The sequence below is a fragment of the Enhydra lutris genome, unplaced genomic scaffold, assembly GCF_002288905.1.
Source record: "Enhydra lutris kenyoni isolate GAN:26980312 unplaced genomic scaffold, ASM228890v2 scaffoldscaffold23, whole genome shotgun sequence".
NCBI classification, from domain to species: Eukaryota; Metazoa; Chordata; class Mammalia; order Carnivora; family Mustelidae; genus Enhydra; species Enhydra lutris.
Window position 1 is genome coordinate 1,098,962 of NW_019154107.1, and position 24,298 is coordinate 1,123,259.

A 24,298-nucleotide genomic window follows, 5' to 3' on the forward strand; every position below is an offset into this window, starting at 1 on the left:
AAGAAACTTGAGAGAAAACCACCTATATGCTCAAAAAGCAGACCAGATTTTGTCTCCAGCCAAACAAGGTTGCTGTGATGGTTGACGTCATAGATATACCTCGCCGTCATTGTGTCTCAGGTTTACGTAGTACTTCTCAGCTTACAGAGCGCTCTGACAAGCTAAGCTGATTTACTCTGATCCTTGTAACTGCCCTGTGTGACAGGAGGGGAAGGTGCCAGTAGGCCCATTTTATGGATGAGGGAACTAAAGCTCAGAGAAGCCAAGTGTCACGAAGCAAGAAAGGTGAGGAGTATGGGGTGGTTGGTGGAGCACACAACTCTTGATCTCAGGATCATGAGTTCAAGCCCCATGTTGGGGGTATAGATTACTTAAAAATAAATCTAAAAAAAAAGAAAGGAAAGAAGGAAGATAGATAGATAGATAGATAGATAAGGATGTGACCTGGAGCCCAGGTCTTCTGCTCTGTCAGCGTCCTTCCCTCCTGTCCAGACCGTGAGAGGCTGGAGCTGTTACCTGGCAGTGTTCGACGTCATCAGGCAGGACGTGGATGACAGACTTGCGTCCTCCGTGCGCTCCAAAAAGGTCCAGTTCATCAATTGCCTCAAGGGCTGCCTACCAGCACAGGAATGAATCACTTTTTCTTTCTAGTAAACAAACACTCCCGTATCCAGTGCTCCTCCTCTGCCACTAAGCAGTCTAGCATACATGTTGTCCCAAAGGTGATGAAACACACATCCTTAAAATTCAGGTAAAGTGTCCTATAGACATGTTCTAGCCTTATTTTCAGTGGAATCAGGCCTTTCCTACACATTGGTGCTCTTTGCAGAAACAAGAAAGAGAAAATAGACAAACATTTCCCCAAATGAAATCAGTATTCGACCGAAACATAAAATATTAACAAGTTCACAACATTGGCAGGGTTGTGGGGGGAGGGCACTAAACTCATGGACAGCTTTTCTTTCATTCACCTATTTGTGTTAATTCTAACGTTAGCATGCCTGCCACTTAAAGAAGGTTAATTCTTTCAGTATTAAGTATGTTTTCGGTCAGCTGGCCTTCACAGAACATATTTCCTGTCGCTCTGAAAATTCTAGCTCTGGAGTCTTTATTCTATCTGAGGATAAACTTCAGTCTTGAATGGGAGGCAGGAAGGGAGGCATGTGAAATGTCTAGGACAAGAGATGTAAATTAGTGGCTGGGGACTGACTCTGGCCCACAGCTGTGTTCTGTTTGGCCTAAAGAAATTTTTAAAATTGATTTTGAATTGGAATACCTTTCGAGAAAGTTCCCAGTGTCCCCAGTACCCTTCAGTATTTTTCTATCTGGCTAGCTTCACTTGTTTATGTTACTTGCCTGACCTGACCCTCACAGACTTTTGAACTTGTAAGCCTTGCCCTACAAAGCAGTCATATTCTTCAGCCTTCTTTATGACCCGGAAAAGAAGAGTGGACATCACACACCCAGGTGCTCAGACAACAGCAAGACCTTAGACCTGTGAGTGATAATGATGGATAATAAGGAAGGAGGGCACTTAATTTCTGGCTCATGCACTTTTCAGAGTAGGAAACCTACATTCTTTACCTATAATCTCAGTCCGGCTGCGGTATACACGCCACTTGAATTTCATACCCGCTGCCAACTTTTGGGAAAAATATGCTAATCAGATTAAATCCAAACTCCTAAAGATAAGAACCAAATCAAAGCAGTAGAAATGCACAGAAGGAAGAACAAACAGGTCAAGAGCGTCACCTTGGCCATTCCGACAGAGCTTGCATTCAATTCTGGAATGCCCTGATTAGTCTTATCTCCCCGTTCCCACATTCCATAATCCTGCAGAGGGAATAAAAAAAGGTAGTCATCAGAGCAGGAAAAAGAGGTACAGGAGCAGTGCTATGGAAAAATAATTCCTTTATGTTACCACAGGCACAAAGAAACATGAATATCTCTTCTCAAAGGTTCCTGAATTCATGGCTTTCTATACTCAGGCATGCTCGCCCTCAATTTCACTCCATTTGACCTCTGTGCAGAATTTTGCAAGTAAATACTCAAGTGGAACAAAAATGCATGCAAAGACACTCTCAATTTTCTTATTCTTAAAAGTTATCAATTTGTAAGAAACTCACGATTTGTAGAGAACGAAATGTTTTATCTTCAAATCAAATGAAATGCTGCCCCTCTATTGAACTGATCCCTTTGAACTTGTATCAAATTGTAAGATAGAAAAAAGAAACTTTAACAAATGTATTCTAACTGCTTGAAGCCAACCAAATCATTTAATATAATTTAATACCTATTTCTAATATTACTTCTTGAGGGAAAATGCTGAGCAAATAACAGAGGCCAAAATCAAAATTAAGGCACAGAATACTGAACGTTTTTGGTCTTTTAAAACCAATTATTGTGAATTGGCTCAGAACACGCCATACAAAGGCTGTGATACATGCATGCCTAACTTATAATTCCTATTTTCACTGAAGAAAGGCAAGCGCTGGGTACTGTTTTGAAATAGTGTTACACACACTACTGAAAAATTACAAGCCGACAAGAACAGAATCAGTGCCAAAATTTCAGTATTTATTATTTGATCTGCAAAGATGAACATTTCTAAAATGTGCAAATTTAGACATAGGCACACCAGAATGACGTTAGACTCTTTTCTGCTGGCATGCCTGGTAGCTGAGCCACAGGACTCAAATCAGTGTTCTTCACATCCGGGCCTTTCCACATTCCAACCCATTCTCTTTCCAAGCCCAGACCAGTGACTCATCCTCAAACACTGCTCTGATCAGCTCACTCCCCTAGACAGGAATCTCCAAAGACAAACTCCTTAACCCCCAGGACTCCGGGCACCTCCCTGCCGCTGGCCACACCTCCGTTATGTGGCCTCCACCCACCACAGGCCCACAAGCAGACTTTGGTCTCTGCTAAGTCTCCAACTTCCCTCCGCACTCCCTCTCCCCAAGGACCCCTCCCACACTCAGAGCACATTCCTGCCCATTCCTGCTCTTGCTCTTTCCACACCCTTCCGCTCATCCAAACCTGGCCCATCCTCCAAGGTCCAACTAAAGTCCCACCCTTTCCAGTCCCCTTTGGTTTCTTTAGATTTCCGCCCTACTGGCATCTTGAGCCAGACCATTCTTTGTTGTGGGGCTGTCCAGCGGAATCCCCCACTAACGCTTGCTAGATGCCAGTAGTTCCCTCCCCAGTGTGACAAGCAAAAACCATCTCCAGACATTGCCAAATGTCCCCAGGGAGGGGATGACTGTCCTGTACTGAGAATCGCCTCTTTAGACCTAGGTAGCCCTTGGAACCAACCTGGTCTTCTGCCACCTATTTCTGTAAAGAAGGGCTATCTGGGACTCAGCCATGCTCACGCTCATCTGTTGTCTACCGTTGCCTTTTAGCGACAAGGGCAGAGGTGAGAAGCAACAGGGACCACAGAGGCCAAAAAACTATTTACTGTTGGGCCCTTTACAGAAAATGTTTGCTGACCCTGGCTTTTGACCATAGTGGCTTTTTTTTTTTTTTTAAACCAAACTCTACCCTTTCTTTACTGCCCTTATAGTCAGCTTTGCACAGATGAGTTGTTCTAGAACAACCAGAAGTGCATGAGGCTTCACCAGCTGCAACAGAGAGCAGCCTGGAGGCACTGGGCTTTGTACACATTTACAGCCACCCACACCTGGCCTGGGGCACACATCTGGCCCAGGCCCCTCTGCCTGTGGGCTGCCTGGAGGGGTCCCCTCTGCACTGCAGCTCCCACTGACAAGCTGACCCTCCTGCCCTTCACACTGATTCCAGCTGGCCTGTGCACCTCCTATCAGACACGTTAGGATCTTATCTAAAACAAGCACAGGGACGCCTGAGTGGCTCTGTCAGTTAAGGTCTGCCTTCAGTTCAGGTCCTGATCTCAGGGTCCTTGGATGGAGCCCTGCATCAGGCTTGTTGCTCAGCTGGGGGCCTGCTTCTCCTTCCCCCTCTGCCCGCTGCTCCCCCAGCTTGAGTTCTCTCTCTCTCTCTCGGGCAAATACATAGACAAAAATCTTTTTAAAAAAATTTTTTAAAAAGCATAAAGGATTCAAACAGAGCACGTGGTGCCTTCCAAACATATCAACTCCTCCATTGGATCCCAGGACAAAAATGCATACTTTGTGTGCAGAGGTGACAATCTTAGAGCTCAAATCTTGCTAACCTTCTGATCAGGCCCAGACAGCCTGGCCATCCGAGACCTGTATGATTTTTATTGTTTTGAACTGGGACACCTGAAAAACGACGAGGTTGGATACTTACAGCAACTTTATATGCAGCTTCTATGTAAAAAACAAGATTCTGTATGAAGGCCACTTCGTCAAGGGTAAAAATAATACGTAAACCTAGTAAAGAGAAACAAACAATGAAGTTACGGAGTTAAGTTGTGGAAGGAGAGATGTGTGCTGCCAATCCCAGATTACAAATATCCCACTAGGAAAGAAATTCTTGTACCCCTATTTTCATTTTTCTTCTCTTTTCATTTATCTTACTAGACATCAAAAATTAAATCTGAAGTAAACTGAAACAGTTAATGTCTAATCTCAGAAAGAGAAAGGAGGGAAGGCAGGCAGGTGTGCCTATGGGTAGAAAAGGCTGAAAGGGGTGTGGGGCCTTCTGCTAGTGTTGGATTTGCACAAAGAAGTTTACAACAAAGCACAAGTTTTAGCCCAGAGCAACCAGATACGGTTCTTATCATTGAGTGAGCCCAAGGGTGGGTATCTTTCCCCTGTAGCAGACAGGTAAAGTAGAGCTCCCAACTTCAAGAGAAAGCCCTTGACCTTGTGGAAAGGTGAGCTCCCCAGACCTCCCCAGGGGGGCTACACTGACTCTCTGAAGTAGGTGGTGATCGAAAGAGCTGGATTTTTGCTGGGGCCCTTGAATGTTTAGGTGACTACAGCTAATGTACGTATTTTGAAAGTACGGATTTTTGAGGCTGGTAGGGATATGGTAAGATGGGAACTCTTATATCAATAGGGGGAGTTTAACTAGTAAACTGTTCTGCAAATGATTTGGTAATATATATAAGTAGCCTTTGAAGGCTATCCGACAGAAGGAAGCAAGTAGAGATGGGGTCAAAGTTGGTATTTTGGGGCACCTGGGTGGCTCAGTCAGTTAAGCAGCTGACTCTTGATTTCAGCTTGGGTCATGACCTTGGGGTCCCGGGATCGAGCCCCACGTCAGGCTCCATGCTCAGCAGGGAGTCTGCTTGAAGATTCTCTCCCTGTCTCGTCTGCCCGTCTCTCCCAACCTCTCTCTCTCAAGTAAATAAATCTTCAAAAAAAAAAAAAGTTGGTATTACAATATCAGTTACACTAGGGGGAAAAAAGGAATAAAGGAATAGTTTGATTATGGCACATTCATTGATAAAGTCACTAAAATTATATTTATGAGGAGCTTGTAAGATCATGAGGAAAATGCTTAAGTTATAATGTTATATAACAACAGCTACTATTTATGTAAACAATATGACCCTAAATTGGGGGGGGGGGGGAAGACTTAGAGGAGACACATTTAAATGAAAATTGGCAGTGGAATTCTTTTCTATTTTCCAAACTATTTACAGCAAGCTCATCTTAATTTTCATAACCAAAAAGTATTTTTTTAAATAAATGCCTGGTTTATTCACAAAGCTATAACAGTATTATTTACTGATTTCTGCCACCTTTAGTGTTTCACAATTGCAGACTGAAATTCATGGGAAGCCCCTAACTCAGAAGGCCAGTGTACTGGACTGGGGATAAGAACTCTGAGACGCAGCAGCTAAATGACCTAATCCCTGGAGACGGTTACAGCAGACTGTATCGTGGGAGAGACCATTTGGTTAGCAGAAACACGCTGCGGTCTGGAGCTCAGAGGGCCTGGTGTCCAAGCTGCCATGGAAGCCAACAGCTTGGGCTGAGGAACAATGTTCACAGTCAGGGAGTTTCTGGCTCACTCCCAGGATGAAGGCTATGGACTGACTGACCAATCTGGGTGGACAGCCGGGTTCTAGAAATTATGTTGTTTGAATATAATTCCGGTAAATGAGAGCGTGTCTAGGAGAGGGGGTAAGAGGAAAAGGTGAAGGGGCCAGGCCAGCTTTGAGATCAACCAGAGATGCTACCAGAGCTGGCCTGACAGGTCGGAGTCCGCGTACATGACATTCTAAAGATGCACGCTTTTTCTTTACAGAAATAACTTATTTTGAATTTGGATCACTGCCTGCCACTCCCCACCCCCTTCCAGATTGCCACTCCCTGTGCAATGGGCTCCAAGGGCCCGGGCTCACCAGAAGCAGTCATCTGGGCCAGGAACAGGAGGAAGAGGGAGGTGGCATCCACCTGGAGGTGGCCCCACTGGTCGTCGCCCACCACGGTGCTGCAGGTGGCAGTGTTGTACTTGGCGTGCAAGCTATCTTTGGTGCTCTGAGTGTGCTTGAACTTCTCCACTTTATCCACCTGAGGGAGAGAGCAGGCCGGCTCCACATGGTTAAGGGGCTCATGGCTGGCACAGGCCTCACCCGGGGTCCATTTCTTGGTCCTAGACCTCTTAGCTGCTACCTCCGGGAGCCAGAGAGATGGAGGGCAGCACATGTCCAGTAGTGAGCACCACGCGGGGCGCTGTGTGGGGGATTCTCCCTGCCCACCCCAGAGATGGCCCAGCCCAGGGGGATTTTAACAAGCTCTGCAGGACAAGGGGTCAAGCCAAAGGGTTTCCTTGTCTGCATAAGCCCAGCAGGAGCTGTGACACCCGGTAGGTGCTCAGTGAGAGAGAGGGGAGAAAGAGGACTTATTTAAACTTCAGGGTCCAAAGGAAAAGACCTACTAGGGCTTTGATGAGTAACCAGGCACATGCTGCTGAAGGGCGGGGCCAGCATCATTCATTTTGGAATCCTTACGGATCCTGGTATGATGCTCTGTGCATAGTATGAGCTCAGTGAATTATTTTATTTACCCCTCCCTGAAATGCCACGTTTTAAACACTCAAGCATTTTCAACTCAAATGAAAAGAAACCCTTTTATAAACTCAACAGAATAAACATTACTACATGGCTGTCCGAGAGTGGCTTTTGAAAACAATGATTTCGTCTCAATTTTTAAAAAAAGGCAAGTTCAGGGCACCTGGGTGGCTCAGTGGTTTAGGCCTCTGCCTTCGGCTCAGGTCATGGTCCCAGGGTCCTGGGATCGAGCTCCACGTTGGGCTCTCTCCCCGTTGGGAGCCTGCTTCCCCCTCTCTGCCTGTCTCTCTGCCTGCTTGTGACCTCTGTTAAGTGAATAAATAGAATCTTCTAAAAAAAAAAAAAAGGCATGTTCTCCTTCTATACAAGTAACTCTTCAAAAGAGATCGAAAAACAGGGTCCTTGGAGTCTGCGGTTCTATAGGAGGATAAGATTAGTGAAGATAATTTTAAAGGACAAAGTAAGCAAAATCTTCTCAATTTCTCTTCCACTTGAGAAGAAAAGCTCAAAACACTTTAGGAATGTTAGCTGTCACCACGAAAGTGACAGAATACCCACTCAGACGACCTGAAAACACACTTGTCATTTTCTGCCTACCTGTCTCATCATGCACTGGAGAAGACCCCGCATCAGTTTCACCACGTTCTGTGGAAATAAAAGTGGGATCAGTGACAGGGTCGGCCTCCCTGCTCCATGAAAACCACCACCTCACCACACGGCCCGTCAGCCAGGGCTGCCCCAGACCTCCCTGAGAAGGCGCGTCCTGAGCACATACAAGCGTTTGGCCTGTTGAGGCGATCTCCGCTTCCTCACAGAGAACGAAAATCTTGATGCAGTGACTTACCTCAAATAAAGGGGTTGGACCGGATGGTACCTCCAGTTCTGAAATCCAGTGACTCCTCGCTGGTATTTTAGCAAGACAAATTTTATAAGCCTGGTACCCTGATGCTAAATTCTGATGTAATTCTTTTTTTTTTTTTTGTTATGCCAAAGATGAATTAAGTCTACCACGCTTGCCCTGAAGTAATGATGCTTCGCCAGAAGAGCCATCTGCGATGCCATCACAGGACTGTTGAGTAAAGTTCTTACAAAATGCAAGTAGCTACCACAGTTTCTTAATAATATGTAATGCAACCAACTATTGTCACTATCATTATGAACAACAGCCTTAGTACTAGGATAATCAGACATTCTGTCCAGGCACTGTACAAAAGCCTTGACCGGGATTGGCTTCGGTCTAATTCTTGCAACAACCTTATGAGGTGGGTGTTGTTATTACCCCACTTTATAGATGAGGAAGCTGAGGCTGAGAGAGATGAGGCAACGGTGCTAACGTCTGCCAGTGGGCAAGGGGTGGAGCAAGGACAGAGCCCACAGCCAGGGGTCTGACTCCAGAGTTTGAGCTCTTAGTCAATACGCTATATTGCCTCTTACTTCCTCCACAATTCAGACCCATCAAAAGGCTGGTCTTAATCCATCCTGTTAAAAATAATATAAAACTAATTCACAAGTGGCTACAGAATGGGATATTCTGTAGGTCGAAGTAGCCTGGCTGAAAGAAGTTCCTCCCCCAGGACCATGAGCATCTATTCTCTTGCAGAATGTACATGGTCTGCAGGGGAGGAATATAGTGAAAGGCAATGAAAGTTCATTACCAGAGAAAAATCTGGAATGAATTATACTTCAGATCCTTCTGCCTTTAAAATCCGAGGATTCTAGGGCGCCTGGGTGGCTCAGTAGGTTAAAGCCTCTGCCTTCGGCTCAGGTCACGATCCAGGGTCCTGGGATCGAGCCCCACATCGGGCTCTCTGCTCAGCAGGGAGCCTGCTTCCTCCTCTCTCTGACTGCCTCTCTGCCTACTTGTAGTCTCTGTCTGTCAAATAAATAAATAAAATCTTAAAAAAAAAAAAAGAAAAAAAAAGAAAAGAGGATATAAACGCTTCTGAGGCAGAAAATGTTACCTCATAAGGTAGAAATACCAATGTTATAATTAAAATTTTCTATGTGTATAGCACAAATATTTGTCAACTGACTTCCCCTCAAATAAAGTTTCTTTCCATTACGAAGAAGCACAGCAGTTCCCAACTGGGGGGTGATATTCCCATCCCCCAGGGGTGGAGGAACATCTTGATATGTGGGGCTAGAGGCATTTTTGTTGTCACCATGATGAAGGTGGGGATTACTGGCATCTAGTGAGTAGGGCCCAGGGAGCCCAAGTATCTCTCAATGAGCGGGACAGTCTCACACAATGAATACTTCCTACACCCCAAAGGCAACAGCAGCCCTGCTGAGGATCATGGGAAGATCCTGTGTTATCCTCTATAATCAAGGGAAAGGTCCCTCTTTAGTTATTAACCACACTCAGCACAACAATGTGGCCTGTTCTTGTCTCACTGCTGTCAGTCACAGCGCAGCAAATCTAGTCAGCTCTAGCCTGCATCAGGAAATGTGACAGAGGAGAGGTACCCAGGTACCCGGTGTGCACGAGTGCTCGTGTGTATAGGCAGGCAAGCTTTACTGTGATTTTGTCTCAAAGGAGGATGGGAAGTTTGATGAACATCCACATTAAATTATTATACTGCTAAAGAATGATTCACTTCCAAATGATTTTTTTTTTTTTTGAATGATTCAAATCCAAACAGTCCTTCCCTTGCTCCCACAGACCGGCTTCCTCTGTTAAGTTTCTACTGCCGTCAAGGCTCCTGCCACTGCTGCTCATTTTGGCTGCTGTAGCAAGCACTGATGAAGCCCTAAGAACTCTTCCCGGACCTGATAACCCACTGGCTGTGAGGGCCAATGAGGAACATGTGAATCAAACATCAATCCCAAAGGCTCTCATGCTAAGAGAGCTACAGTGTTCTTCGTCAATGCTCCCCACCTCAATGCTCTCACTCAAAATATTCTGAAAATACCTCCTCTGCTCAAGGGCAGACTCTTCTTACATACTCAGTGATGGCAGATCTTTGTGAGTATGTCGCTTTCTCATTTGGGAAACCAATAAAAGGACTGCGTCACGCCATACGGTCACATAGGCCTGAATACTGGACAACACCGATGTGGTTCAAAATGAAAGGGTGACTGACTATAAATTCCTAAGACTGCTTTGGAATGGTTCCATCGAGAAAGGAATTTCTAAGGGAAATTCCAAATTGTTTTAAGCAGTAGCAATACCATTTGGAGAAATACCCTTTCAACATGACTACTCTAGACTACCGCACTTTGGAATGGATATTTCTAGTGGCTGACTCTTTAAATACAATTGTATTAGTTTATAAGGACATTTTGTATATAAGTAAATATAAAATTGACAGAGGGTGTATGAGAGAAATGTAGCTAATTAGAAATTTGGATGCTTTCCTTTCCTTTTCAGAATCGTGTGGTTTGGCTATTTTTTTTAAGCAGGGGAAAAAAAATCTCAACAAGAACGACCAAGGAGACTACCTAAGTGCCTCCCTAAAATACTCTACAGCAGAAATGGAGGTGATGCCTACACCGAACTGTTCTGCACAGCTACTTCCGGGCTTTTTTATTTAAGGAAAAGGCACTGAGCAGCCAAGACATGGCTGCCGGTCAGTATTACCTGCTCCAACTCGTAGGCTTTGGCCTTGTCCTCATCACGGTCGGCATTCTTGCGGTAGGCCATTCCCAGGCCCCACACGGCCAGAATGCTGTAGATGTTATCCCGCACCCAGGCATCCTTCTGCTCATGACTGGCCGACAGCAGCCCTGTGACGGGATTCTATTAGAGAAGAGACACAAAATGACTCGGCACCACCCTCGCCCAGCTCTTGGCAAACGAATGCTCACCCTTTGGGGGCACAATGAGGGCTGGGGTGAAGAGTAGAAAACGGAGTTCTAGTCCCTGCTCTGCCACCAACAGCATGATCTCAGGTGAGAAGGGACATCACTTTTCTGGGCTTTGGTTTCCTCATCTGTATAATGGAAATATTAGACAAGAAAGTCTCTAAGGAATGTTCTAACTCTTATGTTCTTATTCTTTTCCTTTCCAACCGGATCTGCTGTTGTGACAAATAGAAGAAAGAGCAAACAGAAAAAGCCTACAGACTTTCACAGATCTGTGCACTGAAGGCTTAAGTCTTCTTCTGCCTTCGTGTTTCTACACCAGTTGGTGAAGCACTGACCCTGGGAGCAAGAGACCCGGATGCAGGGTCCCACTCCACCAGTCTAGCTCTGTGCACCAGGGGAAGCCATCTACCTTAACTGGGCCTCCACCGCCTTGTCTGTGATCTAGACACTGAAAAGGAAGCACTAGGCAAGAGGACATCGGGGGTCCTACTTAGCTACGATATTTAAAAGGACAGCTGAGTCACTAAAAAGCCAGATCTTCACACCAAAAAAGTATACACTATATTCCCGACAGCATTGTTCATAATAACCCAAAAGTGGAAACAACCCAAATGCCTATCAACTGATGAATGAACAGAATGTGGTCTATAAAACAACAAAATATTATTCAGCAACAAAAAGGAGAGAAGTGCTAAGATATGCTACAGCATGTGTGAGCCTTGCAAACATGATGAGAAGTGAAAAATCTGGTTACAGAGGACTGCATAATGCATGGTTCCATTTATAAGAAATGTCCAGAATAGGCAAATCTGTAGAGATAGAAAGTAGATTAGTGGTTGTCTAGGGCTGGGGTTGGGGGAAGGATGGGAAAAGTGGGGAGTGAGTGACTGATAACAGGTTTCTTCCTTTCTGGGGGTGATCAAATTGTTCCAAAATTGTGGTGATGGTACACAACTCTGTGAATATACTACCAATCATTACATTGTTTATTTTAAACAGATGAGTTATATGATAAGTAAATTATATCACAATAAAGCTATTTTTCTTAAAAGCCAGTGCTAATAAACTCTGTGCCTAGAAATAAAACGGTAAGGTAGAAAAAGAGTCACATAAAGATAAAGTCTTGTTGACCTTTCCTGAAAATACGCAAAGAAATATGTACCTAATAAAATACATCTAATAAAATACAGAGCTTTGCCAGCTTAAACAAAATTAATCAAAAGGGTACTTAATTATCTACAAGAAGTCTCATGAAAAGATTTGGGTCCTTTCAAAGTGATATTACCATGGATATTAGGTAAAAAAAAAAAATTGGCATAGTTTCAAATGGTCCCACATAAGGAAGTAAATATTTAACTTTCTCTTTTAACTAACCTATGCCCTCTTCAAAAACATCTAAAGCTTAACTGATACTGCCCTCAGGGGCAACAGCATTCTGTATTTTAACACTGTTTCACAGCCAACAATTACAAATCAATCATTTTAAAGTCTAGAACTTAAGTCTAGAAATGGCTGAGTGAAGGTACAAGTCTTATTCCAACATAAGCCACTGGAACTGTTCTGAGGCCAGCTGGCTAATCCTAGGACAGCAGCCAGTCAGGAGATCCAGGGAAAGAAATCAGCCCTTTCCTGGCGTACCCATCAACCGTGAGTCCACAAAGACAAACAGCCTTCCAATGACACAGCAGTGACCGCTTACACACAGTGCCAAGTGTGGTTTGGATTATGAAATGTCACTGTCCTCTTAACTGAAAGTTACTTCTTTGATTCCTCAGTTTGGGCTTAACTGTTGAAGTGGATTAGTTTATCCCTACCCAGAGCTAGAATGTCTAAACCCCTCGTTCCACTACAGAGACACAGTCTAGGTGTTTTGGAGATCCCCACATTCAAAACTCCATACTCAAACCGTGTTAACTTGGGGTGCTGCTGCACTCAGTGAAAGAATCCTTACTGTTATGGAATGAATATTTGTGTCTCCCCATATTCATTTTATTTGATTATTATTATTTTTTAAGTAGGCTCCATGCTTAGCGTGGAGCCCAATGCGCGGCTTGAACTCACAGCCCTGAGATCAAGACCTGAGCTGAAATCAAGAGTCGGACAGTTAACTGATTGAGCCACCAGGGCGCCCCTGTCTCCTCCATATCCGTACATTGAAATCGAATTCCCAATGTGATGCTGTTTGAAGGTGGGGCCTTTGGGAGGTGATTAGGTCATGAGGATAGAGCCCTCACAAAGGGGACCTAGTGTCCTTACAGGAGGAAGCCAGAATGCTAGCTTGCTCTCTCTCTCTGCACTCATGCAACAAGAAGCCGCCTGTCTACAACCGGAAGAGGGCCCTCACCAGAACCTGACCACGCTGGCCCCCTGATCTCAGACCTCCCAGCCTCCAGAACTGTGGGAAATAAACCTCTGTTGCTTAAGCCCCTGGTCTGTGGTATTTGTTATGGCAGCCGTAGCTAACACTTGCTTCTCTCTTAAAGTCTATGAAAAATAATGTGTGGTGCCGGAAGATGTGGGAGGTTCCATTTTGATGTAATTCAGGACACCTGAAAAGAGCACAGACTGGGAGACAGTCTGGAGTGAAGGGGGGGGGGTCTGCTGTCCCTCCCTCTCAGGCCAAGCCAGTGGTTTCGCCTGGGGGCGCCTCCCCCACCTGGAGGCGGCTTACACGGTGCCACCTGCCCTCTCGCTCACCAGCTTCTGTGACCCACCCCACAGGTCCATCTCCTTCAAGCTCTGGGTCTTTTACTTGCCTTAGTGATCTAAATGGAGGGGGGACAAAAGGCCTCCGCAGCAGATGCAAATTTTACAAGCTAAACAGAAACAAGCAAACTGTGGACAACAGGAGGAAAGTGGGTAGATCTGCTCAGGCTAAGCCTATGGCCTCAGACAGGATCATTTTAGCCTTCTGCTGCTTCCAGTCTTTTAAAAATATAATCTAATTCTGTGGATGCCCACACATAACCATCAGTGTATTGTGTTTAAGAGCACAGGTTCTAGAAACAGATAGCTGTGTAAAAAGCTCTACCACCATCCAGCTGACCTGGAACAAATTACTTCCGTGTCTCTGTCTACCCATCGGGGATTAGAACAGTACCTAGACCTCACAGGGGTGTTTGTGAGAATTACAGGAGTAAATTCAAATCAAGCATTTTGGACTATGTCTAGCACAAATTAGTGCTCGATAACTGCTCACTATATTATCAACCTATTTGAACAGATTTCATTTATGTTACTTTTTCATATAATTATTTTAGGAAATCAGATAGAGACGGTAGTTAGGGGGAAAATCTATAAGTTAGCTTAATGTAACCATCATTAGTTTTTTTAGGGGGAATAAAAAAGCCTGGTGCCTTCTTTTATTTTTATAGTAAATACTGCTAGTGAATAGATTTATCCCATTGTTATGTTTGACTCAAAAACCCTGGGGACTCTATATCTTCTCCAGGTCTTTGCCTTTCCTCTTCTTCAGCCCTGATTTTCGCTCATTCAAATAAATCTTCCCTTTCTGTTTATTTTACTAAACTCTCTATGTGCGTCACCTGAAAAAATAAATCTTGGTGACAAATTCTGTAATAAGCGTCAAGAACACTCGACAACCATCTCCTGAGGGGACAGGTGTGGGGCCATGACGGAAGAGGACGGGGCAGATTGCAGACAACCGAGCTACTGGGAGAGCCGTGAGGAGTCAACGGAAGTGGCCCAGTGTGGGCTTAGAGGAGATGGCACAGGCCTGAGCCAGGGGACTCAGCACCCAGGCTGCAAGGGAACTGGCAATGACATCCTTAAGCTCGAGGAGAAGAGGCCTGAGACAGAGAAGCCCAACATAAATTGTGTCTCACTGAGGGCAAGGGGCCAAGAGCTGGGCATTCTGTCATTAAGGTTCAGTCATGTGTCAGCCCCGCCTACATTCTCCACCACTTCTTCACTTCTAATTTAGAGAAAGTGCCCTTTTTGGCTCCTGTTCATGAGAGAAAGGCCTAGAATACATTGGGCCCAGGGCTTGGCTTCTGTGCTGTGGTAACAAACACCACTAAAATCTTGGTGGCTTATAACAACGAACATTCCTCCTCCACACCTCGCGTCCGTGCCTGGCCGGCTGTGCTTCCTCTAGGAACCAGGCAACTGCAGCAGCTGGTGCCCACAGCACTGCCCAGCTCGTGGCAAAGGAGAAGAAACACACAGCAAATTGTGAGCTGCCTCTTCAGGCTGCCAGCCAGAACGGACACATTACTTCTCCTATCTCATCCGTGAAAGCACGTCTCACGGCTGTTTCTGACGTCAACATGAAACCTGTGAAATCCTCCGCTAAGGATGAGAAGAAAATAACTGTGAACAACTATTTGTGAACAATTATGTTGCCATGATGACCTCACCTGCTAGCCATGGTGGGCTGCGACCCCCATCCTCACAGCCCACCCATAAGTGAATCTGAAGTGATCAGAGTTTAATATGTAATGAACAACTTGCATTTTGCTTTTTGGCTTAGAAATTATATAAAATGAAATTCCTACTCTTTAGGACGGGGGAAGAGGAAAAAGGAATTGAGATATTAATCAGACAAAACAGACTTCACAGAAAAGAATATTACCAGGGAAATGAAGAAATGTTATAAAAATGATAGGGTCAACTCACCATGAAGACATAACAATCCTAAATGTGTTTGTACCTAATAAGAAGCTAAGGGATACAGGGGCGCCTGGGTGGCTCAGTAGGTTAAAGCCTCTGCCTTCGGTTCAGGTCACGATCTCAGGGTTCTGGGATTGAGCCCCGCATCAGGCTCTCTGCTCAGCAGGGAGCCTGCTTTCTCCTCCTCTCTGCCTGCCTCTCCACCTACTTGTAATCTCTGTCAAATAAATAAATAAATAAACTAAAAAAAAAAAAAAAAAAAAGAAGAAGCTAAGGTATACATACACAGTGGCTAGAATAGAGAGTCCAGAAATAGATCCACACAAATACCACCAAGTGGTTTTTGATAAAAGTCTAAAGACAAACAGGGAAAGGACAGCCTTTGTTTTTTTTATGATTTTATTTTTACATAATCTATACACCCAACATAGGGCTCAAACTTACAACCCTGAGATCAAGACTTGCATGCTGTACTGACTGAGCGAGCCAGGTGCCCTGAAGAATAGCCTTTTTTATAAATGGTGTTGGAATACAAAAATATAAAGGGTTATAAGAGAATATTATGAAAAGTTATATGCCAAAAAATTGGATAACCAAGAAGAAATGAATAAATTCCTAGAAGCACACAACTTTCCAGAACTGAATCACACAAATGGAAAGATGCACAATACTCACGGATTGGAAGAATTATTTAGTTAATTGAATTAAATTAATTGTTAAAATGCCCATACTAACCAAAGCAATCTACAGATTCAATGCAATCTCTACCAAAACACCAATAGCATTTGGGGTACCAGGGTGGCTCAGTCAATTAAGCATCCTACTCTTGGTTTCGGGCCTAGGTCACAATGTCATGGGTCATGAGATTGAGCCTCACGTTGGCATTCCCAGTCAGCAGGGAGTCTGCTTGAAGATTCTCCCTCTACCCCTTTCCCCCCCCCTTGTGCTCGCTTGCCCTCTCTCTCACCCTCAAATAAATAAATCTTTAAAAAAAAATACCAATAGCATTTTTCACAAATCTAGAACAAAAAATCCTAAAATTTCTATAGAACCACAAAAGACCCCAAAGAGCCAAAGCAATCTTGAGGAAGAAGAACAAAGCCGGAGGTATCACAACCCCAGTTAAGATATACTACAAAGCTACAGTAACAAAAACAATACGGTATTGGCACAAAAACAGACACACTATAACAGAATAGAGAATCCAGAAATAAACCCATGATTATATAGTCAGTTAATCTACAACAAAGGAGGCAAGAATATACAATGCGGAAAAGACAGTCTATTCAATAAATGGTGCTGGGAAAACTGGACAGCTACATGCAAAAGAATGAAGGTGGGCCACTTTTTTACACCATACACAAAAACTAGCTTGAAACAGATTAAAGACTTACACACAAGACCTGAAACCATAAAACTCCTAAAATAAAACATAGGCTGTAATCACGTGGACGCTGACCTTAGCATCATATTTATGGATAGGTCTCCTCAGGCAAGGGAAACAAAAGCAAAAATAAACCATTGGGACTACACCAAAATAAAAAGCTTTTGCACAGTGAAGGAAATCACCAACAAAATAAAAAGACAATCTACTGAATGGGAGAAGATATTTGCAAATAATATATCCAATAAGGGGTTTATATCCAAAATATATAAAGAACTTATATAACTCAATAAAAAAATAATCTGATTTAAAAATGGGAAGAAGATCTAAATAGACATCTTTCTATCCAGAGAAACAGACCAATAGACACATGAAAAATGCTCAATACCACTAATCAGGGAAATGCAAATCAAAACCACAATGAGATCACCTTACACCTGTTAGAATGGCTAAAATGAAAAAGACAAGAAATAACAAGTGTTGTGGAGAAAAGGGAACATCTGTGCACTGTTGGTGGGAATGCAAATTGGTGCAGCCACTGTGGAAAACAGTATTGAGGGTTCTCAAAATATTAAAAATGGAAATACCCTATGATCCAGTAATTCCACTACTAGGTATTTATCCAAAGAAAATGAATACATTTATTAAAAAAGGTATCTGCACTCTCATGTTTACTGCAGCATTATCTACAACAGCCAAGACATGGAAGCAATCCAGGTGATTCATTCATTCACTGATAAGTGAATGGTTAAAGAAGACATGGTATATGTGTGTATATATATACAATGGAATACTACTCATCCATAAAAAAAGATATTGTGCCATTTGTGACAATATCGATGGACCTAGAGGGTATTGTGCTAAGTGAAGTCAGAGACAGAAAGACAAATACCATATGATTTCACTTATGCGTGGAATATAAAAAAAAAAGTAGAAAATAGATTCATAAATACAGAAAACAAAATGGTGGTTGCCAGAGGGGCACGGGCATGGGAGGATGAAACAGGTGGCAGGGATTAAGAGGTACAAACTTCCAGTTACAAAATAAGTCACAGGGATGAAAAGTACAGCATAGGAAATATAGTCAGCAATACTATAAAAACCTCATATGGCATCAGATGGTAACTACACTTATTGTGGTGAGCATTTAGTAATGTACATCATTGTTGAACCATTATACTATACACGAAATATCAATAAATACTCAAATATTACAGCCACTGGAGGAAAGAACAAAAATAATAAAAAGATGTATCTTTTAAAATATTAGGTGAGAAAACAAAACAGTAAAACTTAGATGTCAAAATAGTTGTTGACATGGTTATAAAACAAGGCAAATACCAAAAGTAATGAGCAAAATAAAAGCTACATAATGGAAAAAAATTAAGAAATGGTGTTAGAACAACTGGACATCCATACGCAAAAATATGAATCTCAATCCAAATCTCACACCTTATACAAAAGTTAAATTAAAAGGAATCTCAGATCTAAATGTTAAATGGAAACTTATAAAACTTCGGTAAGTAAACATAGAAGAAAAACCTTCATGACTTACAGTCAGGCAGAATTAGCTATGATACTAAAAATACGATCCACAGAAGAAAAATTAAAAATTGGACTTTAGCAAAAGTAAAAACTTTTGCTCTGTGTAGGACACTGTTAAGAGATAAAAAGACAAGCTACAGACTAGGAGAAACTACTTGTGAGTTGCATACTCAGCAAGAGAAATCCAGAATATATGGAGAACTCTCAAAACACAACAGCAAGAAAACAACCTAATTTAAAAATTGGTAAAAAACAAACAAAAAGACTTGGACACTTCACCAAAGAGGATATATGATTGACAAATAAGTAAATCAAAAGCTCAACATCATTAGCTATTATGTAAATACAAATTTAAGACCTCTAGGAGATACCACTACATACCTATTAAGATGGCTAAAATTAAAAATACTGCCAATAGCAAGTGTTGACAGAGATGCAGAATCACTAGAATCCCCATACATTGCTGGTGGGAATGCAAAAACAGTGCTGCCACTCTAGAAAACACTTTGACGATTTCTAATAAACTTTAACACTTATCCTACAACCCAGCAATTCTGTCCCTGAATATTTACTCTAGAGAAATAAAAAACTCTACATGCATGTGTAAGGCAGCTCAATTCTTACCTTCCAAAAACTGCAAACTCAAATGTCCTTCAATAGGCAAATGGGTAAACACAGTGACATGTCCTTATAATGAACACTATTCGGCAATGAAAAAGAACAAACTATTGACACAGACAGCAACTTGGATGAATCTCACAGGCCTTATGCTAAATAAAAGAAGCCACTCTTAGAGGTTACATATGACATGATTCCACTCATATGGCATTCTCCAAGAGACAAAACTACAGTGATGGAGAACTGATCAGCAGTCTCCAGGGCTTAGGGGTGGGGAGAGGGTGTGACAAAGGGGTAGCAGGAGGCAGATTTGGGGGGCTTGAAGGGACTGCTTTGTATCTTGATTATGGTTATGGTTACATGACCCTACATGTTTTAAAATTCACAGAACTGTACACTAAATATATAATAAAAGGAAATGTATTGTGATTTCTAGCACATTCTTTTTTTAAAAAGTTTTACTGAGATATAATTCATACAACATACACTTTACCCATTTAAAGGATACAATTCAATGGTTTTTGCTATAGTCACATACTAACAGAAACATCAGGGTTAATTTTAGGATATTTTCATCACTCCCAAAAGAAAGCCCCTACCTACCCGTTAAAAGTCATTTTCCATCTGTCTCCAACCCTCAATCCCCCAGGCCTAGGCAACCCTTAATCTACTTTCGGTCCTATAGTTTTGCCTGTTCTGGACATTTTGTATAAATGGACTCATACCATATGTGATATTTTATATGCTCAGGGTCTTTCAATTAGCATAATGTGTTCAAGATCTGTCAGTGTTGTAGATGTAGTAGTACTACATCCCTTCTTATTGCAAATAATACTCCATTGTATAAACATAGTACATTTTGTGTTCTCACTCATTAGTTGATGAACATTTTGGCTGTTTCCACTTTGGGGATATTATAAATAATGCTGCTATGAATATTCATTTATAAGTTTTTGTGTGGACATGTGTTTTCAGTTCTCTTGGATATATACCTAGGAGTGGAATTTCTGGGCTATATGGCAACTCTAAGTGTAACATTTTGAGGAACTGCAAAACTGTTTTCCAAAGAGGCTACACCATTTTAAATTTCCACTGGCAATGTATGAGGGTTCCAATATCTCTATATCTTGTCAAAATTTATCTGTTAAATGGGGCGCCTGGGTGGCTCAGTTGGTTAAGCCGCTGCCTTTGGCTCAGGTCATGATCCCAGGTCCTGGGTTCAAGCCCCGCATCGGGCTTTCTGCTCAGCAGGGAGCCTGCTTCCTCCTCTCTCTCTGCCTGTCTCTCTGCCTGCTTGTGATTTCTCTCTGTCAAATAAATAAATAAAATCTTAAAAAAAAAAATTTATCTGTTAAATGAAACAAGACAAGACCGGACCGGGAGACAAACCGTAAGAGACTCAATCTCAGGAAACAAACTGAGGGCTGCTGGAGGGGAGAGGAGGGTGGGAGGGATAGGGGGCGCTGGGTGATGGACATTGGGGAGGATATGTGTTGTGGTGAGCGCCGTGTACTGTTTAAGACTGATGAATCAGAGGCGCCTGGGTGGCTCAGTGGGTTAAGGCCTCTGCCTTTGGCTCAGGTCATGATCTCAGGGTCCTGGAATCGAGCCCCACATCGGGCTCTCTGCTCGGCAGGGAGCCTGCTTCCTCCTCTCTCTCTCTCTGCCTGCCTCTCTGCCTACTTGTAATCTCTGTCTATTAAATAAATAAATAAAATCTTTAAAAAAAAAAAACTGATGAATCATAGACCTGTACCCCTGAAACAAATATATTATTGGTTAAGAATAATAAAAAATTTATCTTTCTCATTGCATCGATCCTAGTAGTGTGAAATGGTATCTCAATTGTGGTCCTGATTTGCATTTCCTTAGCACAGTTTGTGATAAGAGCATCTTTTCATGTGCTTATTGGTCATTCATATATCACTTTTGGAGAAATGTCTATTCAGACACTTTTCCAATTTCTAAATTGTTATTCATCTTTTAATATTGAATTTTTAAGAGCTCTAAATTTATGTATTCTTGAATCAAGTCTCTTAACATACACGCACTTTACAATTTTCTCCCATTCTGTAGGTTGTCTTTTCACTTTAATGGTATGGTTTGCGGCTCAAGTCATTTTTTAATAAAGTCCAATTTATCTATTTTTTTCCTTTTGTCACTTGTGCTCTTGTTATTGTATTAAGGAGTCTTTGCTTTCCCTAAAGTCAGGAAGACTATTCCTGTGTTTTCTTCTAAGGGTTTTATAGTTTTAGCTCTTACATTTAGGTCTATGATCCATTTTGAATTAATTTTTGTATATGGTACAAGGAAGAGGTCCCTTCATTGCTTTGCATGTGGATATCTAATTGCCCCAGTACTGTTTACTGAAGAGTATTCCTTCTCCATGTAACTGACTTGACACCCTTGTAGAGAATCACCTGACCATAAATGTGGTGGTTTATTTCGGAATCCCCAATTCGGTCCCCTTTTGTTTCATTGAACTGTATGTCTATAACCTTAGGCCAGCACCTTCTTCATTACTGTTAGCTTCCCCCGCCCACAAAAATTTTATTTATTTGACAGAGAGAGACAGTGAGAGAGGGAACACAAGCAGGGGGAGTGGGAGAAGCAGGCTTCCCGCTGAGCCAGGAGCCGGATGCCGGGCTTGATCCCAGGACGCTGGGATCATGACCTGAGCTGAAGGCGGATGCTTAACTGACCTAGCCACCCAGGTGCCCCAAATATATATATATTTCTTAATATAAATCACATCACAACTATATTCTTTCACGTCTGGCTTTTGCTCAGTGTTATGGTTGTGAGATTCAGGGTCCTGGGAACGGGCCCCGCGTGGGGCTTTCTGATCAGTAGGGAGTGGGCTTCTCCCTCTCCTTCTGCTTCCCCCCACCCATGCTCTCTGTCAAATAAATAAATAAGATCTTAAAAAAAAATACTGGTTCCTTCCAATCCATCCTCCACAAAGGAAGGTCACAGAAAGAACTAGAATCTCAAGACTTCACTGCCCTGCTCAGAATGCTCCAATCCTATAAAACAGAATCTGAGTCTCTTAGATTGCCCTACAAGGCTCAGCAGGTGCGGGCTCTTCCTCTCACAACCAGCCTCACCACCTCACACACACGCCCTCCTTAGCCCCTGCCCCAAAACCTGAATTCAAGTTTCCTGCACAGGCTCTGCTCTCACACTTTTGGCCTGGGTGCCCATAGTGCCCTCATGACAAATACCTCTCCACCTGTTTGCTCCTCTGTGAGGCTTCCCCTATACTCCTATACTTCAGGAGACAGAGGTCAGAGGCGTCCAGCTGACCCATACCCTCAGTCCTTTTTCCTTTAGATTAAGAATGGCTAAGTACATGTCACTGCCTTGCTCAGCTCCAAGAGAGGAAAGTACAACTCAATCATTCAAATGAAATACCTAGAAGAGACTAGGACAAATGCTGAAAATAGAGGATTACTCGCCATCACCCCTCTTCCACCCCCATGTTGGTAAAGCAAAAAACAGAAAGTGGAAAATTCTGTTATAAAAACTCCAAAAACCAGTTAAATTCATTTTTTGTGCTGAAATTTTATTCTGGCTACTACCACTTAAAATATTAAAGAGGATAGGGAAGGGCAATGCCTTGGACTTGAGAGGTTTTTGTACAGTGGGAATTCCAATAACCTTTGTTTTAAAATGATTATACCTGGGGTGGCTGGCTGGCTCAGTCAGCAGAGCATGTGACTCTTAATCTCCTGGTCATGAGTTCAAGTCCCACATCAGGCATGGAACCTAGTTAAAATTAAATTTTGTTTTAAATGTTAAAAAAAAAAATACTGTGAAGAGTGTAAACCTGGCAATTCACAGACCTGTACCCCTGGGGCTAATTATACATTATATGTTAATAAAAAAAAGTATTTTTTAAAAGTTAAAAAAATAAAATCAAATGATTATATCTGCAGTTGAGACAATGGGCTGTGTCTCACTTTCTTTTTCCATTAGATTAAAAGATAGGTTTTGTATAGTTTGTTATGTAAACCTTGGGCATTCAGAGTAGTGCTAAGACTTAAGCTCTGACATGCAACGGCCATATGCTTTTAACCTAAGGAGACCACAGGTGTGCAACTTCCAAATGATGTCTTTTGCTAAACTCCTGCTTATCTGATTTCCCCCCTCTGCATTTACAAATAATGCACAAATTACAAGGTGCCCTGGGCCTGGGCCTTTGCACCATCTCATAGGACTGAAGGATGGCTTACAGGGAAACCAAGTACTGCGGGCATCTGCTTCAATGCAGTTGTTTCCAGTTTCATCCCAGATCCCAGCACTCACCTTAAAACTTCTGAAACTTAACAGAAACCGTGTGGGCCCCTTAGGTACCATCAACTATACAAACCCCTTGACCACTGTTGGAAGACATTTTATTTCTTTGCCTCACTTGCCAATCCCAGTTGTGAGGTGGAGGATTACTGAGATGTTAGTCCTTAGCCTGGTGTGGTGAAAACCGACAGAACACAAACTCGGTGGGGTTGCTAGGATCCTCCTGGCCAACACCTCAAGTCTGAGGTGTCAAGGGGTAACTGGCTGCCATGCTAGTAATGTCTCCCCCAAACAGGAGAGCTGTGGGCCTCACTATTTTCAACTCTAAGACTGACTTTTACTCTGTTGGGTTCAGAACACCAAAGGACCACACATGTCACTCTGAATCCGGACTTTCACTAGAGGATCTACTAGGAGGCCACCGATGGGCTTTGGTGAGGGTGGGGGTGGGGAGGAGGGAGGAGGAGATCCATGAGACTCCTGGAATTTCTGTGAGAGCATTTTTCTCAGGAGACAATAAAACACTTAGCTTTCATCAAATTCTCAAATGGGTCTGTAACTCATTTGATTAGGAGCCACTACTTCACATGTTATGTTATAAACATAAATTACGTTCTCCCCACCTACTGTGAGGCAGACGTGATCTTTACTTCACTCTGTGACTTTTACTAATAGAGTGAAATAAATAGCACGTCTGCATCACAGTATTTAAAGAAAGGGCCTATTTAAAATCTCACTGAACAGCAAAAATCAGGAGAATACAACTTTATTTAGTGTTTCACAGCAATCTGATGTATCTTATGTATTTCTCTCCATTCCTCTGGCCTGTTTCCAACAAGACACCATGCTTATCACAGGGCTGTCAGCGCACCAGAAGGATGACCTTGAAAAAGGTCCCCTCAACTCTCTTGGCTGAAGTCTTCAGCTGTAAAAGGAAACGAGGTGATCGAATCAGATGATCTTTTGGATCCCTGCCAAACCTGAATTCTAAATCTCTCCCTTGTATGCATTATTACAGTCCTCTATTTGTAAATAGAAGATTCAAG

At 42.7% G+C, this 24,298-nt stretch overlaps 1 protein-coding gene across 2 annotated transcripts in view; it reads right to left on the reverse strand.

Moving 5' to 3' along the window:
* Nucleotides 1–24,298, reverse strand: part of LOC111150499 (phosphorylase kinase regulatory subunit alpha 2) — a 75,455-nt gene that overhangs the window by 40,407 nt on the left and 10,750 nt on the right. For both annotated transcript variants that reach the window (XM_022507980.1, XM_022507979.1), the window contains exons 2-7: nt 10,551–10,709; nt 7,568–7,615; nt 6,302–6,470; nt 4,294–4,376; nt 1,753–1,833; nt 517–615 (exon numbers count right to left, since the gene is read on the reverse strand). In XM_022507980.1, the coding sequence (XP_022363688.1) occupies nt 517–615; nt 1,753–1,833; nt 4,294–4,376; nt 6,302–6,470; nt 7,568–7,615; nt 10,551–10,709 (639 nt within the window). The remainder of the gene's footprint in view (nt 1–516; nt 616–1,752; nt 1,834–4,293; nt 4,377–6,301; nt 6,471–7,567; nt 7,616–10,550; nt 10,710–24,298) is intronic.